Genomic DNA, 15451 nt, shown 5'->3' with positions numbered 1-15451 from the left:
GGTGATAAAATTAATAATATTACAAGCCCATTTGTTTACAAAAAGAAAACTATTTAAATCTTTGTAAAAGAGTATAAATGATTACTAATTATTAATATACTCCGCCGATTATTTCCACCTAAGAATTAGTTAATTACATTATTTAATTGTTTTAATTAATTAATTATTCTAAATAAATGTGGATTTGACTCAGAAATCAATACAATAATAAGTTATGAAAATGAACGTCTCTGTTATAAATAAGACAATTCGTCAAAAAATTAAATAAAATTTATAAGGTTTTACTTTTTACCACACTGTCTAATACACATACAAAATACAGTTTTTTAATATTTGGAGCAATTATTAGTAATCAACGTAAACAGTCAATTAATGTAGTTTAAATGTTTAAATACTGGGATCATATTAAGTGGTGCTATTTAACAAATATTTAAACAGTTTTTTCTTACTTATATTTTAATGAAATAAGCGAATTATACCGACAATATTAGTACCTGCTACTCTTTGAAAATTTGTTACATTTTTAAAAATAATCTAAAATGTCAATATTCCATGGGTATAGTGATAAATGAGGTCTAAATTATAAGAAAATGCTACTTCTAGGAAAACTTGAAGAGATAGGTAAAAAATGGTATAATACAATTTGATTGACAATTAAATTGTGCATCTGATTCTCGTAAAATATACAGGGTGTTTCATTTAAATTGAACAAGTTATTGCCGTTTAAAGCTAATAATTATTTAATATATATTTTTAGACACCCTGTATAACGTAGTATTTTGTTTATTATTGCAACGCAATATCTGATCAATAAATAAACTTCAGTAATTATTTAGTATTAATAACTACGATACCCTTGGAGAAATGAAGCCTTAAAATTTTTACTGCAATTCCATAAAATTGAAAATATTTCAAAAACGGTAAGGTTTGAGTGTGATAAACCTTAATCAAATTTACCTTTATTTTAATCGTAGAATCTGAAAATATAATAATATACAGGGTGATCCATTTTAAAAAATACAACAATATATTTTACTTATTTGGGACACTCTGTATCTTGTAAAAATATTTTCAAATTGTTGCTCTAATAGTCCTTCACCGAACCCAAAACTTACAATTTGTAAAAATCTAATCGTTTAGCTACAATACTCCGTGTCGTATGTGGTGAACAACCCTGTATATTTCAGAAATCTGCCTATGGTTATGGCTTAGCCCGATCCTGTCGTGTTAAGCCACACCCCACATTCCAAACACACGTGCTTTGATTAAGGTTTGCAGAACTTCAGCGTGTACCATAAAATAGCGAGTAATATGTTACAAAACCCTATAAATTATATATCATTGTAATCACAAAACTTCAATCTATTTCTGTATTGTATCGGAATTTCAGATTGTCTTTATTTTCGAGAAAATTTAGTCCAAACATAAGGAATATTTTGTTGATGTTTGACCATCAAAATCTTAAAAATAAAGAAGTTGTCTAAAAATGTGCTACAATACGGATATAGTATAATCCTTCAGCTTTAATTTCCTTCTTCATTTGTGTAAGAATACCTAGCCAGTTTTACATAAAACGGTAAATGCTCAACACTTATTTTACTACTTTTTCGGACTAGTGAAATGGACTAAGACCTTCACATAAAACAAAACAACTAACTTGAAATATATATTTCTAATAAATTTAATAAGTGTACATATTGTGATGCAAACTCCATATAAACGATTGCATTTTAAGTACTCTTAACAATATCATTAAAATCTTGTAAAAATACTATTCAAAATTCTTGTTCAGTACATTTTTAGCTGAATTAATTTTTAGAAAAGGCATTTTATAAGGACGGATTTTTTTTAATTCGATACTCTTAATTTATTTTTTTTTCAATGCATCCTTATTCTGTACTGAATAAACAAAATATTACAATAAGAGCTTTTTATTCCAGGATTAAATTATACAGTATGAAAGAAAAAAACTGCGTCAGCGATGTCTATGACATGAAGATCGCTGTCATTTTATATGTAAAATTATACGGAGAATGTCATCGATCGTGTCATTTCCAAGCCAACTGTATGCCGTCTTTTTTCCATCATATGGTATTTATACAGTACGTCCCCGGACTGTCTTTACAAGAGGAAAAACTTTTTTATTATTGACATTTTGAGAAAAACGCATTCTTCATAAAGATTTTGCTTGTTCTAAAAATGGTTAATTCGGTTTATACTTTATAATTTAATTTCCACACCGTTTTAGAGAAAATAAAAAAAAACATGAAAATATAGTTTAAATTTTAAGTTCTAAAAATTAAAAGGCGTTTCTATGGCAATATAACTTCAATTTCATATCATATTTCATGTCATATTTTTATCTAATGTTAAAAGACTTGCACCGCATTTCTGAGATAACTATTCGCATTCACACGCATTTTCCGAGATAACGATTGGTAGCGTTGAACTAAATAAATTTTGTGCTTCTTTAACATTTTATAACAGCAAAAAATATGACATCAATTAAAATTCAATCAATAACAACCTATCAAAGAATGAAATAGAAATTATATTATCATAGAAACGCGTCTTGATTTTTAGGACTTCAAAAAAAATTCAACTATACCGTTCATGCTTTTTTTAATTTTCTCTAAAACGGTATGGAAATTTGGTAGAGGTGAAAGTATAAACGGGATTAACCATTTCAGAACAAGCAAAAATTTTAATGAAGAATACATTTTTCTCAAAATGTCGATAAAAACATTTCCTCTTGTACAGACAATCCGGGAACATACTGTATGTTGTTAAAATATTTCATATATTCATTTTTAATTCGCTATTTAAAATTTATTTGAATCTCGCAGATACAAGAGATACAAAGCTCTTATTGCATATTAAATAAATGTGGGAATGTATAAAATAATGAACATGATAATAAAAAAGGTACTTAAAGTAATAAAATTACAATAATAATAAATATATACAAAGGTAAAATTTATGAAATATTTTGTAAAACGCTGCTTTTTTAAATATAAGTACACAGTGTGTTTTTCGTATCAAATGATTAAAATATACTTATTAACAGGTTAATTCAATACATAATATAATTTAAAAATTGATTAAAAATGAAAATAAATACAGTTACTATTATAAAAAAAAACATACATAAAAACTTACTTTGGAGAAATAGGAAATACTACATAATAATAATAGGGAGACAAAACTAACACATAAATTGATTATAAAACTTGGTATAAAGCTAAAATAGATACTTTTAAAATGGAATGTAAAATTAAAAGTCTTGGCGTATGTATAAAGATATGTCCCTCGATTAAGTACATTCAGTTCAAACTATAATCTACGTTTAAGTCAACTAATTCTCAAAAAACGTTATTATCAAATCTTCTATTCCAGATTTGTAATGTTACCGTGTGCCACTCATGTTGTTATACAGTGTGGGTTGATATGCATCCGTCATACGTTGTCCGTCGTTTCATCACACCAATCATGCTGATTATGTATGATTGTCATTTTTTAAATAAACTAATTAAAGTTACAAAATTAATGATCACCGATGGATGCATATAAACCCACACTGACTAAGAATATTTTCAATATATTTAAAACTAAAAGGGCAACGGTTGTTTCTTTTGAGCCGTATAATGTTTATAAGAGCATAATTATACAACAAAAGAATTTTAGTACATCTGTATTGCCTGTTTTCATAAATACCTACTAGTAATTTTAAAAAATAAAGCAAAAAATAGCATTTCCACCTCATTTCATGAATTTCAGCTATTTTAAAATTAAACAGTGGCAACAAAACTTGTCAAAATGTCAAAATACTCGATGATAAAAAAGTCAAACTAATGAGATGCAGCGTTTTTTTATTCATCATCGATACTCTTAGTGCACGGTCATATTAGCATCGCTTGAGCGGTGAGCTTTGGGCGTCGTGCATCGAGCGATATCATCTCAGGCGTTGAGCAGCGTTGTGCGTTCATATTGAACGAGCGGTGCGTTGCTATGTTTTAGTTGTTTTTTAGCCATTACAAAACAATTACGTTGGTAAAGATGCATTTGTTTAGAGAAAATTTTTGCCTAAAATTATATTGTATTCCTACCTATTGATATTGAAATCCTACCTAAATGGTAGAGTGTTTAGAGTCAGAATAGGTGAGGATATATCTGAAAATTATAGTATAAATGCAGGTGTTCCACAAGGTAGTGTCTTAGGACCACTACTCCATGTCCTTTTTGCAGCAGACTTTCCCACAAACAACGAAACAACAACGGTTACTTTTGCAGATGACACAGTAACTATGGCTGTCAACAAAAAGCCGGTTACTTTTAGTTACTTTTACTTTAGTAAAGTTAAGTTACTTTTACTTTAAATAGAGACCAGTGCCCTCCAGTATATTTAAACAACACACTAATTCCGCAGTCTTCCTCTACCAAGTATTTAGGCATGCACTTGAACACTAAGCTTAACTGGAAAGAACACATAGTAAAGAAACGTAAGCAAATAGATTTAAAAATAAAAGACTTATATTGGTTAATGGAAAGAAGATCCAAACTATCGCTAGAGAATAAACTTCTTTTATACAAAACCATAATAATACCTATTTGGACATATGGAGCAGAACTCTGGGGATGCGCTAGTAAATCAAATATAGCCATAATACAAAGGAGCCAATCTAAAATTCTACGGATGATAACAGACGCACCATGTCTCCAATCACACTATACATGAAGATTTAAAAATTCCGTACGTCAAAGAAGTCATCCAAACTCGGAGTGAAAAACATTTCATTAGGCTACACGATCACACCAATACCTTACTTCAGCCTCTACTTGAACCAGTACCTACAAGAAGACTTAAAAGACAATGGCCATCTGATTTGAAAGAATATTAAGGAGGATTTTTCACTGAAGAAGACCTCATCACGTTAACTGGAGCGTCATTGCTCTCAAGTCATCAAATTAGCTCATAGAATTTCCTTGCAAATATTCTGATTGCTAATAAATCATAATAAAAAAAAATATTTTTGATAAATGTTTTCACTACACCTATGGTGTATCCGGTGGTATCATACTAATTACGAAAAAAACGTATTAAAATGTTAACAAAAGGTACAAAACTAGTATCGACGTACAGCAAATATCAAGTACATATACTATCAGAAAAATAATTATCGAATTCGAAAAGAAAAACGCTAAAAAGGTAGAGTGGACTGTTTATTTCCCTATAAAACGTAACTCCTGGCTCTTTCTTATCATTGCGCCTTTTACACTTGAAAGCTGAACAAATTACCCTTGTAATAAAGTTTATACCAAGTTGACTACACACAACCAACTATTAAAAATCGCTAAAATTGTTGCTGATTACAAGCTGATGGCTCATTCGTTATGTCTAAAAAAATGGCGTCTAAGGTCACAAATTCTGCTGCAGCCCGTATATGGGCGTTACATGTCCCTTGTATTCTTTAGTCATTACATACAACCTAACCCTAAGAAATTAACCTTGACAACTTAAGGAAACGGCGTTCATACTTCTCCTTCTTGTCTTAAGAAAATAATCAATATTCTCGTAAGCTCTGACCCTCATATAAAACGTATGTTTTGAATTAATCTAAATTCACAATTATTTTTAATATTTCTTATACTAGAGAAACTAATTTTTACTTAATAATTTATAGACCAAAAAATACTATTATACAGGGTGGCGCACCTCATTCGCCTCGGTTGATTATACAAAAACGGAAAGATGTAGAAACAAAATATTTTATGGGTGTATGTGGGGAGGTAATGTGCACAATTTAAAATTATTTTGAAATGTACAGGGTGTTTCAGAACTAAGATCCATACCAAAGTTATATTTTTTCTTATGGAACACCCAGTATTTTATTTCATTTTTAGATTCTTGGGTCCAAAAAAAGGTATTTATTATAAGGGTTAAATATGTTTAAAATCTTTGATTTTTCAGATATTTAAAGATATTTAAATTTGCATGCTACAAATGAATAGATTATTAACACCCTGTACATTACTTTTCAGAATTAGTTCTTGTGCTGAGTTTAAAGATAGATAAACTTTACAGAAAAATGTTACTCCTTCCTTAAATGTATACAGGGGTATCAAAAATTGCTGGTCTATTTTAAATATTTACTTTACATAAAAACTTCGTTATTTCAAATGCAACACTATGTATTTTTTTAAATAAGTCGAAGCAGATTTAAATACTCTTTCAAACTATATTAGGGTTTCCTATACCTATCTGGCTCAGATTTTGAATAAAAAGCGATTTTTCAATAAAATTGTAATCAAGATGGCTAGTGTTAATTTTTTTTTGGCTAGCCATCTTGATTGCAATTTTTTTAAAAATCGCTTTTTATTCAAAATCTAAACTAGATAGGTATAGAAAACCCTAAAATAGTTTGAAAGAGCATTTGAATCTGCTTCGATTTATTTAAAAAAATACAGGGTGTTGCATTTGAAATAACGAAGTTTTTATATAAAATATATCCTTAAAATAGATCAGCAACTTTTTAATAGCCATGTATAAATTTAAGGAACCAATACCATTTTTCAGTAAAGTTTATTTCTCTACCTTTAAACTCAGCATAAGCATTAATTCTGAAAAGTAATGTACAGGGTGTTAATAGTCTATTCTATTGTAGCATGCAAATTTAAATATCTTTAAGTATCTCAAAAACTAAAGATTTTAAACATATTTAACCCTTATAATAAATGCCTTTTTTTGGGCCAAAGAATCCAAAAATGAAATAAAATACCGGGTGTTCCATAAGAAAAAATATAACTTTGGTATGGATCTTAGTTCTGAAACACCCTGTATATTTCAAAATAATTTTAAATTGTGCACATTGTCTCCCCACATATACCCATAAAATATGTTATTTCTACATCTTTCCGTTTTCGTATAATCAACCGAGGCGAATGAGGTGCGCCACCCTGTATATAAATAATATTAATATTAAAATAATATTATTTATTAACATTTATACACCGTTGAATTCAACATGTCGATATTATTTCGAGAATTCTTAAAACCCCTAATTTTGAGCATGCGCGATTCAGTTTTGAATTTAGCATTAGCCCTAAGAATAAAAAATATCCCAACCTATTAGGACTAAGGCTAATGTTAGGATCGATACAACGGAAGTATGCACGCTAGCGTTCCTTAACGTTGATTCGTATTCTTGGGGTTAGGACTAATGTTAGTGTTAGGGCTAAGATCGGAAGCATAAACCCGCAATAACAGCTGTACCCTGAGCTTGTAATCTTCATTATTTGTCATAGGAGATGTCATTATTGACAGGTATTGTACGCTAGTTGTGAAACACTGGTGTACGTGTAGTTGTGAAACACTGATGACACACATCACAAGTACATGCGAGAGGTAGCCGACGCTCTATATAGAGTATGGCACTGTAAGAAGATTGTACGCTATTTCTTCTTTGACACTTCTACAACCATTAAAAAAGAATAAAAAGTTCGGACGGTAGCAACGACGTCGCTCCAATTTCAAGCCCGAGCGGCAGTTGCGATGCACCGTGCAGCGCAGTCAATGTGAACCCTCTCATTTGAAACCCACAGCTTGAATTATTATATCGCGCAGCTTTCGACGCTCAAGCGGTGTCAATATGAACACGCACTTAGAGTATTAACAGGAAATACAGAGTGTCTTTAAAAAATACTGGCTCAAATTACAACTGATTTAAAACAAAATAATAAAGACACCATGGTGATTTCTTTCCTTTTTGTTGTTACATATACCTAACAGTTCCTTGTATGTTCCTGTTTTTTTTTGGTTATTTGTTATAAAACAAAATTGGAAGACAAAAACAAGACTTTTAGGAGTAAAAAACTTTTTTTCAATAACGTGAGAAAAAAAAAGGTAGAAAAAGAAGAAACATACAAGAAATCAAAATATACCTAACATTATTGGAGTTAACACTAGATACCTCCAACTATTAGAGATGTAAAATACCATCATCTTTAGTCTCGATATTAGCTGTCAAATCCACTATTTCATCTTGATCATATTTGTCTTCAGGGTCTGAACCTGCTGTAGTTTGAGACTGTTGTGATCCGCTAGACATATGCGAGTTCCTGCTGAAGCTACCTCTTCTTACTGGACCTACTGTTCTCTGATTGGCCGGTTTTACAGTAATTATTAGGTTGGAACTGTTCGCTATCATCATGTCAGTAACCTTTAACAAAAAAAAATCTTTTTGTAAAAGTACTTAAAAATTAAAATATTAAGGCTTTTTAAAAATAAATAAAAGCCTTGTATATGAATTTTTAAAGTAGCTCAACCTAAGACGTTTATGGATGTAAATCACCAGATGGCGGGGCGTATTTCACAGTCTTTGGTTGCGTTCATCAGGACAAGTTGATCAGTGAGCGATATGCCATCGATTGGTTGTCCTGCTGAACGCGCTTGTTAGATCAAAATCATAAGTAATGCATATTAAATTGTTTTCACCCATTTTTGGCACAAATCGAGGGGATTAGTCAACCGAGAACAATAAACAAAATGGTTTGTTTTCGTTTTCCAAAACATTTTGTAACATTTGGCGTGTGTGACGTTTAATCCATCATGCATCGGTAGCGTAGCGTATTTTATCTGATAGAAAAAATGGCGACTGATCCCAGAGCGCTCACAACTAATCGGCGCGTTCAGCAGAAAATTAGTGATCGCTGCAGTAGCGCTACGTCCTGATGAACGCGACCTTTTACTACAGAAAAATATTTTTTGTTACTCTGAATTTTAAAGCGACCAATAAAAACAGAGAAAATAAAAATCGATAATATTCGGACTGTGCCAATTGGTTACTAATCGACCAGATACTTTTTGTCTATTAGATATGCTATAAAAGCTGGTAATTATACAATTCGACCATTGTAAATACCCGACAAATTCCGCAAGGCCGACGAGGCCGATGCTTTTCACTGATAAGAAAAAAAAATGTTTGTTTAGATAAATAATTTTCAAGATTTTTCTTTCTGAATGCACGTTTTTAAAGTATTTTATATACTTTGTCCGCTTGATCTATTATACTGGTCGCACGTATCGAAGTTCTGTTTCTTCTAATTTTATAAAATGTTCTTATTTCTTTGTAGTTGTAGTGGTTGTAATGTAAAATTAGATTAATTTTATTAAGTTTAATTATAATGTTTAGTGTAGAATACCAGAAATAGTTTAGTAGTGTTTTTATAGTTTATTATTTTGTAGTTAAGTATTAGGTGAAGGGATAATTTGGTTATTTTTTCTTTTTGTTTGATTAATTAGTAAGTTTGATAATAATTTTTTCAGTGTAGAATACAAGAAGTAATTGTGTAGTGTTTTTATAAGAGATTATATTAGTTTATTTTGTAGATGAGGTATTTGGGTATTTTTTCTTTTTATTTTTCTTCTAATTGTAATAATTCTATTAAGTATTGTGATAGATACACTATATCTTCCTTCAACTTCGTTGAAAAGTGCGTTGTCATATAATTTTGGTTTTCTGGTAGTAGAATATACGAAAAAAAAATCTGATCAAATTTATTTTAAATTAAATTAATCGAGTCTTATTAATCAAATTAATCTAGTCAAATAATAATAACAGTTAGTTTCTATTAGTTCCTAAATACTATACAGGGTGAGTTTTCTACGATCGATGTTCTCTATGGGTATCTCGGAAACTACTGGAGATAGAGAGTCGGTTAAATGAGGAAAGAACAATTGCAGTTTTGTGGGGTCATAAATATGCGCCTTTCGGATTTTTCGGAGAAGTTCAAGGCTTACTAGATATTTAAAAAAAAACAAATTTTGGCTATTTTAAAACTTGTCTCTAATATACATATAATCTCCATTATAATCTACCGTACGATCGAATAAAAACGGCGTCAACGATGGCTACGAAATGAAGATCGCTGTCATTTTATATGTAAAATTATATGGGAAATATCATCGATCGTCATTTCATAGCCATCGCTGACGCCATTTTTATTCGATCATACGGTATTTTAGACAAAAAGTTTTCAGATAAAAGTTGTAGATAATCACATACCTAATGAGTTTGTTTTCTGTTTTTTTTCCTAAAGCCTGTCATTTTTGACATATGACACAAACATTATGTTTTTTTTTAAATGGCAACCATAGTTGGCCATGACTTCATAAAAAGCGCCATTTTTTAAGCTTTTCAGCGATATAGGTATAATATGTTTTTTTCGAAAAATTACAAGTTATAGCCAATTCTTTTCTTCCTTGGCTAATTTCCATACCAATAATACCATGCCAGTTAGTTGGCATCAAAAATGTAAAAAAGTTTTATGTTTTAAAAAAAAATATCGTAAAATTCGTAAAGAACTCAATTTAGAATAAAATAATCTAAGAATGAAATGATTCTTTTATAAACCTGCATTAAATCAAATTAAAATAGGTATGTAACTTTTTTTTAATATTAATTAACAACCAATTAGCATTATCATAAATTATAAATAATGTACCAACATATCGAAATAATAATCTCTTTGTTAATACGGTTTAGAATTCTTAAAATAACAGGCAAAAATAATCCACAATTTACAATAAAATAAAAGTTTCGTTTAAATTTCTTAATCAGCTGATCACTATTAAAGTTCGCAGAAACCCGGGCTGTTTTATTACATTACTCTGAGGAAAATAACGAAAATAATCGATATTTTTGAGTCCGCCCCGAAAGGTTCACGATTTGTCCTCCAGTTGGCAGCACATTTTGTCTAGTCAGTTGATCAACTTTAAGAATATATAAACAAGGATAAAAGTTTGTAGTAAATGTAGTGTAGACTCTTGAGTTAGCTGCTGCAACTCAAACAGTGCAGTTAGAAAGACTATTTATTTATTTTGAACTATACAATAATTTTCAAATCATTTTATTTATATTTTAATTAAGTCTTAAGTTTTAAGACTTAATATAAAATACAATTTTTTTTTGGGCTTTTGTAATTTTTGTTTAATCAGAAAGAATAAATTAATATCTATGTATCTATCTATACCTGATCCAGCGTTTTTGCAGCCACCTCAATACCATTAACTTCCAAAACCTCATCGTTTACAGCTAGAAGACCTGTGGACTCAGCTAGACCACCCGGAACGAGCCTTGATATAAATACTCCTGGAATTTTCTCTAACCCTAAAAGAAAAAATTATATAACTTTCTTTAAGTTGGCAAAAAAATAGTTTTACCATTCTGTGTAACTCTTACACTGGTTCCATCCCTTATGTAAAACCCCAAAGGTTTATCAGACCCGTGTTTAAGCAATCTAACCCTCCTGCATGTTTCTGGTACTATATCCACATCAATAATTGCAGAAACCTGCCTGAAATCATGTGGGTTTGATATGGGAAGCGTTTTGGTTCTTGCTGGGGTACCTCCCAAGATTGTGGAAATCAAATTCCTAGGTTTTATAGTACCATAACCATTTATTTCTTCTAAACTATCTCCTGCAAAGCCACCACAATACATCAATAGAAATATAGAAAATTGAAATGAGAAACCTAACCTTTTCTTTGTATGATCACCCTCAACAAGGGTTTGGCATTCATCAGGGCTCTTCTTAGGTTATCATCGTTATTAATGGGTAGTATGTCTTGGTCGCTAGAGTCTATGTAAGACACTAAAAAGGCTATATCTTTAAGCTTGTGCAGTCTCTCGAGAATCGACTGAAAATCGTCGAATTTTGCTTGGGAATTCCTCTCTAATGAGAATCTACGGAACTCTGCTTCAAACTACAAAAAAATGGAGTGCTGTAATCAATGTTGCACTAAAACTGTGACTAAAGAGAAAATGTATTGTTTTTAACACATAACCACTGATAAAACAATGAATCAATGAAAATATTTTCCATGAAGCCTGGTTTGAAAAGATTTATAACACATGAACATTACACCTAGTAAAAATAATTATAAAAAAATATGAAACAACAATCGTTCCTAATTAAAACTACCTTTTTCTTTAAAAGGATTTTTAATACTAATTAAACCAATAATTTCCGCTCTCTTTATTATATTTGAATTTCCATAACAGGTGGATAGTGGCATAGTTTTATAAAATAACCAGGCTATTGAACTCCAAAGAGATTTCTCCATTGAATTTAGAGGGTTATCAGAGCCCCATTTAAATTCCTAAACGAGTTTAAAGTACACTAAATTATACTTAAAAGGCGTTACCTTGCTTTTCACTTCTATTTTATTGTCAAAGGCTCTGGAAATTATTTTGTTCTTCGACATTTCTGTAGCATTGGGCACTCGTTTATGCACAATCTCGGACACGGATTTATATAGCGTGCGCGATATTTTTTTGCAAATAACGAAAACTAATGGGAAACTTAAACTAGAAAATTGTAAATTCCAAAATTATTTATGTTTTGGACTTCATTCTTTTGACTAATCACCGATTTGATGACTATCCGTAGAACCAGAATCAGTGGCTGTCAAACTGTCAACATTTCTTCCATTGACAGTATTGACAGTTAATTCCAGTTAATATAAAAAAAAATTCCCTAAATTATATATTTTCAAAATAGACCGCGAATCACATTCTGCAGAGCGCAAATAGAATTGAAAAAATTAGTTGTTTACTATGTGCGTATTCAAAAATTCTAAGTTTATAATTGCAGTCAAACTTTTATTAAAGAATTTATAATTATTCATCAGCTCATGAAGTACCATTAATGGCTATTGGTACAAAACTGTTTTAAAACAAAGACCCTTACGGAGCATAGAGAAAGATTACTTTCTCTATGTTATTGAAGCTCGTAGGGACGGGATGTAGGGAGGCTAAAAGCCTTTTTGAGCTCTCCATAATTCATATATTATCTAAGAATTTTACATATTGTTACGGATTCCGTGGGTCCACTATTTAAACTCACGATAAAATACTTAACGAATTTATTTGTTTCACTCTGTACACACAACTTATACTATTTACAACACAACTTATGCAACTACTATTACTCTAACGGTATTTCGCGGTATTATCAAACTTCAGACTATCTTCAGACTTCAGACTTCAGACTTCAAACTTCAAACTTGTCCAACTGTGAAAGCGCGGGCCTTATATACCCCCTGGCGGTTGTTTCTAGATTTTTCTAAAGAATTCTATAATTTTCTTTACTTTCTGGCGAATGCGCCAGGTTCCTCAATGCACGTTGCGATTATTTAGCAGTATGCAGTTATGCAACCAGTAATACACCTTGACATTGCCCCCTTCTCAAATTTGATCGTCCCGATCAAGGTTTCCTGTCTGGTATCTCTTCAATCGATCCAGATGAACTACTTTTATCTTACTTCTAGGGCTGCGTTGAATCCGGTACACAACATCATTTATCCTCTTGATGACTGTATAAGGACCTTCCCATCCTGGAGTTAACTTTGGAAATCTTCCTCTTTGCGCTGCTGTGGGTATACCATAGACTTAAAATAAAATATAGACTGAGCATCTCATTCATAAATAGCTGGAACAAGGATATATAGAAGAAGGATATTCAACTCCCTATAGCGGGCTATGTAGGAAAATATGCCGTATTTTGTCGAGGAAGACGATTTCGTCACGACCAATGATCGTCGAGTATTTGAAATTGAAAACATATAAATTGACGGTAACCTATGTTTCTTGACCAGGGGGCCATGTAAGTGAAATATTAAAAAATGGTTCCAGCAAAGTTTCCCAATTATGACGGATGATGGCTATTGATCGTCAAAATTTTTTGGACAGGAGATTTTGCTTACCGACAATAACGACGTGAGCTACGACCGGACCAGGACCAATCAGAATGATCCAGTCTTTCTTGGACATTTGCCGCTGAAGTGTGTGTTAATTTCTGTTGTGATAAGTGTGGTTGTGGGTTTGCAGTTTGATTTTCGGTTTTTGATATTATGTTAAAATTAATTTTGAAGTTTATTGTGTCATCTGTTTTATGTAATAGTACTTTTTTTCTATGATCTGATATGTTATGATTTGTTAATGTTTGTTTAACAATGTTATACAAAGAGGTTATACTTAATATACTTATCAAATTTGCATAGCCTAACTTTTTATCAATTAACTTTGTAGATTTTCAGATTATTTAATTCCTTTTTGTTTCCGTTTTGTAATTTTATTTTTAAGACATATTATGTGTTGTTTCACATTATATGTTTTAAAAATAAATTACAAATAACGAATAAAAATAATTAAAATAAAAAGTGTATTTTACAATTCCCCCGGCCCCGGCACCCCTTTGGCTAACCTATAATGTCAGCTATGTCGAGAGGTGCCGTTACGAAAATGGAACCGTTTTATTAAAGGAACTTGCGGTTTCTCATACCTTTAGTATATTCTCATGTTCTTGACTCATTTCACTTACAGATGTGATGAGATTATTATTGTAATTTATAGATCCAAACGTTTTTGAAAAATAATGTATTTTAAAAAGTTATTTCCTAGAGTTTGGTTTGGCCTTCTATATTTTTGGTATTTGTCTACTAATAAATAATATCTTATTTTGTATTTCGATGTATGGAAATCCACAAGTTTTGTATCTGAAGCCGCAAAGAAATTTCGCTCTATAGTGAGAAAAAATGTTATTATATCTTTTTAGACGTGTAGAATTACAAAATTTCTTATTTCAGATGTTTCTAAATGTGAGTGCATATCAAAAATTTAAATATATACTTGATATATTATTTCAAGTTATATGCTTTGACATTTTTTGAAGTAAACAAATATTGAAGAAAGTGTTGTGCCTTCACAGAATTTAAATTGGCATTAGGAATAGATTTCCTTGATTTAGTAATGATATTGCTCATAGAAATTGATAATGTGAAGAATAACAATACAGGAACATAGAATAACAAGAAAGAAATTCTAGCAGCAAGTTAGGTTATGAGATAAATTTTATTTATATAGTTTGTTTAGAGTTTAGTTTGAAAAAAAGTTAAAACAATTATTATTGTCCAGGTCATATTTGATAACTGTTGTTAATTGATAACATATTACAGGGACACAGTAAAAAGACAAAACATTTAGACCCTTTGAAAGAGAAATGTTTGCAATGGATATTAATAAATTCTAGCCAATTTGTACGATATACAATGCAGGCAATATTTCTGCCTCCTAATGCACTATTCGCGTAAAAGAAGATGTGGGTATTGTATTTATAGGTAGTTAATGATACATGGAATATATTTCTATATTATTGCAATAACGATGTCTTTATGATGTATTTTTTTAGAACAGATTTATTATTAGTTGGCTAGTGTGTTAGTAGGATAGCCATTGGTAGTTATAAAGTATGAAGTTGTCAGGTATTAATAATAGGAATTGATCAAAGCTATTATTGTGATATTTATATTGTGAATTTAAGTAGTTAGAGTTTTGGTTGTTTAATAAACGAATTAATGTGCTTATTGTGTATCTAATTAAAAGAACAATGAAAA

General features: G+C 30.6%; 1 protein-coding gene and 1 long non-coding RNA gene across 2 annotated transcripts; one reads left to right on the top strand and one right to left on the bottom strand.

The window, feature by feature from the left end:
• Window positions 1-7803: 7803 nt before the first annotated feature.
• On the bottom strand, window positions 7804-12469 carry LOC115877917 (partitioning defective 6 homolog beta). Its single transcript, XM_030894264.1, has 5 exons — window positions 12203-12469; window positions 11536-11761; window positions 11219-11476; window positions 11029-11165; window positions 7804-8216 (listed from the first exon to the last, which is right to left on the bottom strand). Exons 1-5 carry the CDS (start codon window positions 12260-12262, stop codon window positions 7977-7979), a joined length of 921 nt encoding a protein of 306 aa, XP_030750124.1. The 5' UTR covers window positions 12263-12469; the 3' UTR covers window positions 7804-7976.
• Window positions 12470-14734: 2265 nt separating this feature from the next.
• Window positions 14735-15421, top strand: LOC115877915. Its single transcript, XR_004049440.1, has 2 exons — window positions 14735-15175; window positions 15247-15421. It is a non-coding gene; the product is annotated as an uncharacterized LOC115877915 (long non-coding RNA).
• The last annotated feature ends 30 nt before the right edge of the window (window positions 15422-15451 follow it).

This window comes from Sitophilus oryzae, unplaced genomic scaffold, assembly GCF_002938485.1.
Source record: "Sitophilus oryzae breed Bouriz unplaced genomic scaffold, Soryzae_2.0 scaffold_1499_pilon_pilon, whole genome shotgun sequence".
Taxonomy (NCBI): domain Eukaryota; kingdom Metazoa; phylum Arthropoda; class Insecta; order Coleoptera; family Curculionidae; genus Sitophilus; species Sitophilus oryzae.
The sequence above is the reverse complement of the archived record's forward strand: the minus strand, read 5'-3'. Positions and strand labels throughout refer to the sequence as shown.

Excerpts from the sequence above, each read along its gene's own strand:
- LOC115877917 (XM_030894264.1), bottom strand. The coding sequence starts at position 12,262 with ATGTCGAAGAACAAAATAATTTCCAGAGCCTTTGACAATAAAATAGAA. Across the intron at positions 11,477-11,535 it reads GGTGATCATACAAAGAAAAG|GAGATAGTTTAGAAGAAATA; the intron begins GTTAGGTTTCTC and ends GTGGCTTTGCAG. Across the intron at positions 11,166-11,218 it reads TGTAAGAGTTACACAGAATG|GGTTAGAGAAAATTCCAGGA; the intron begins GTAAAACTATTT and ends TTTTTCTTTTAG.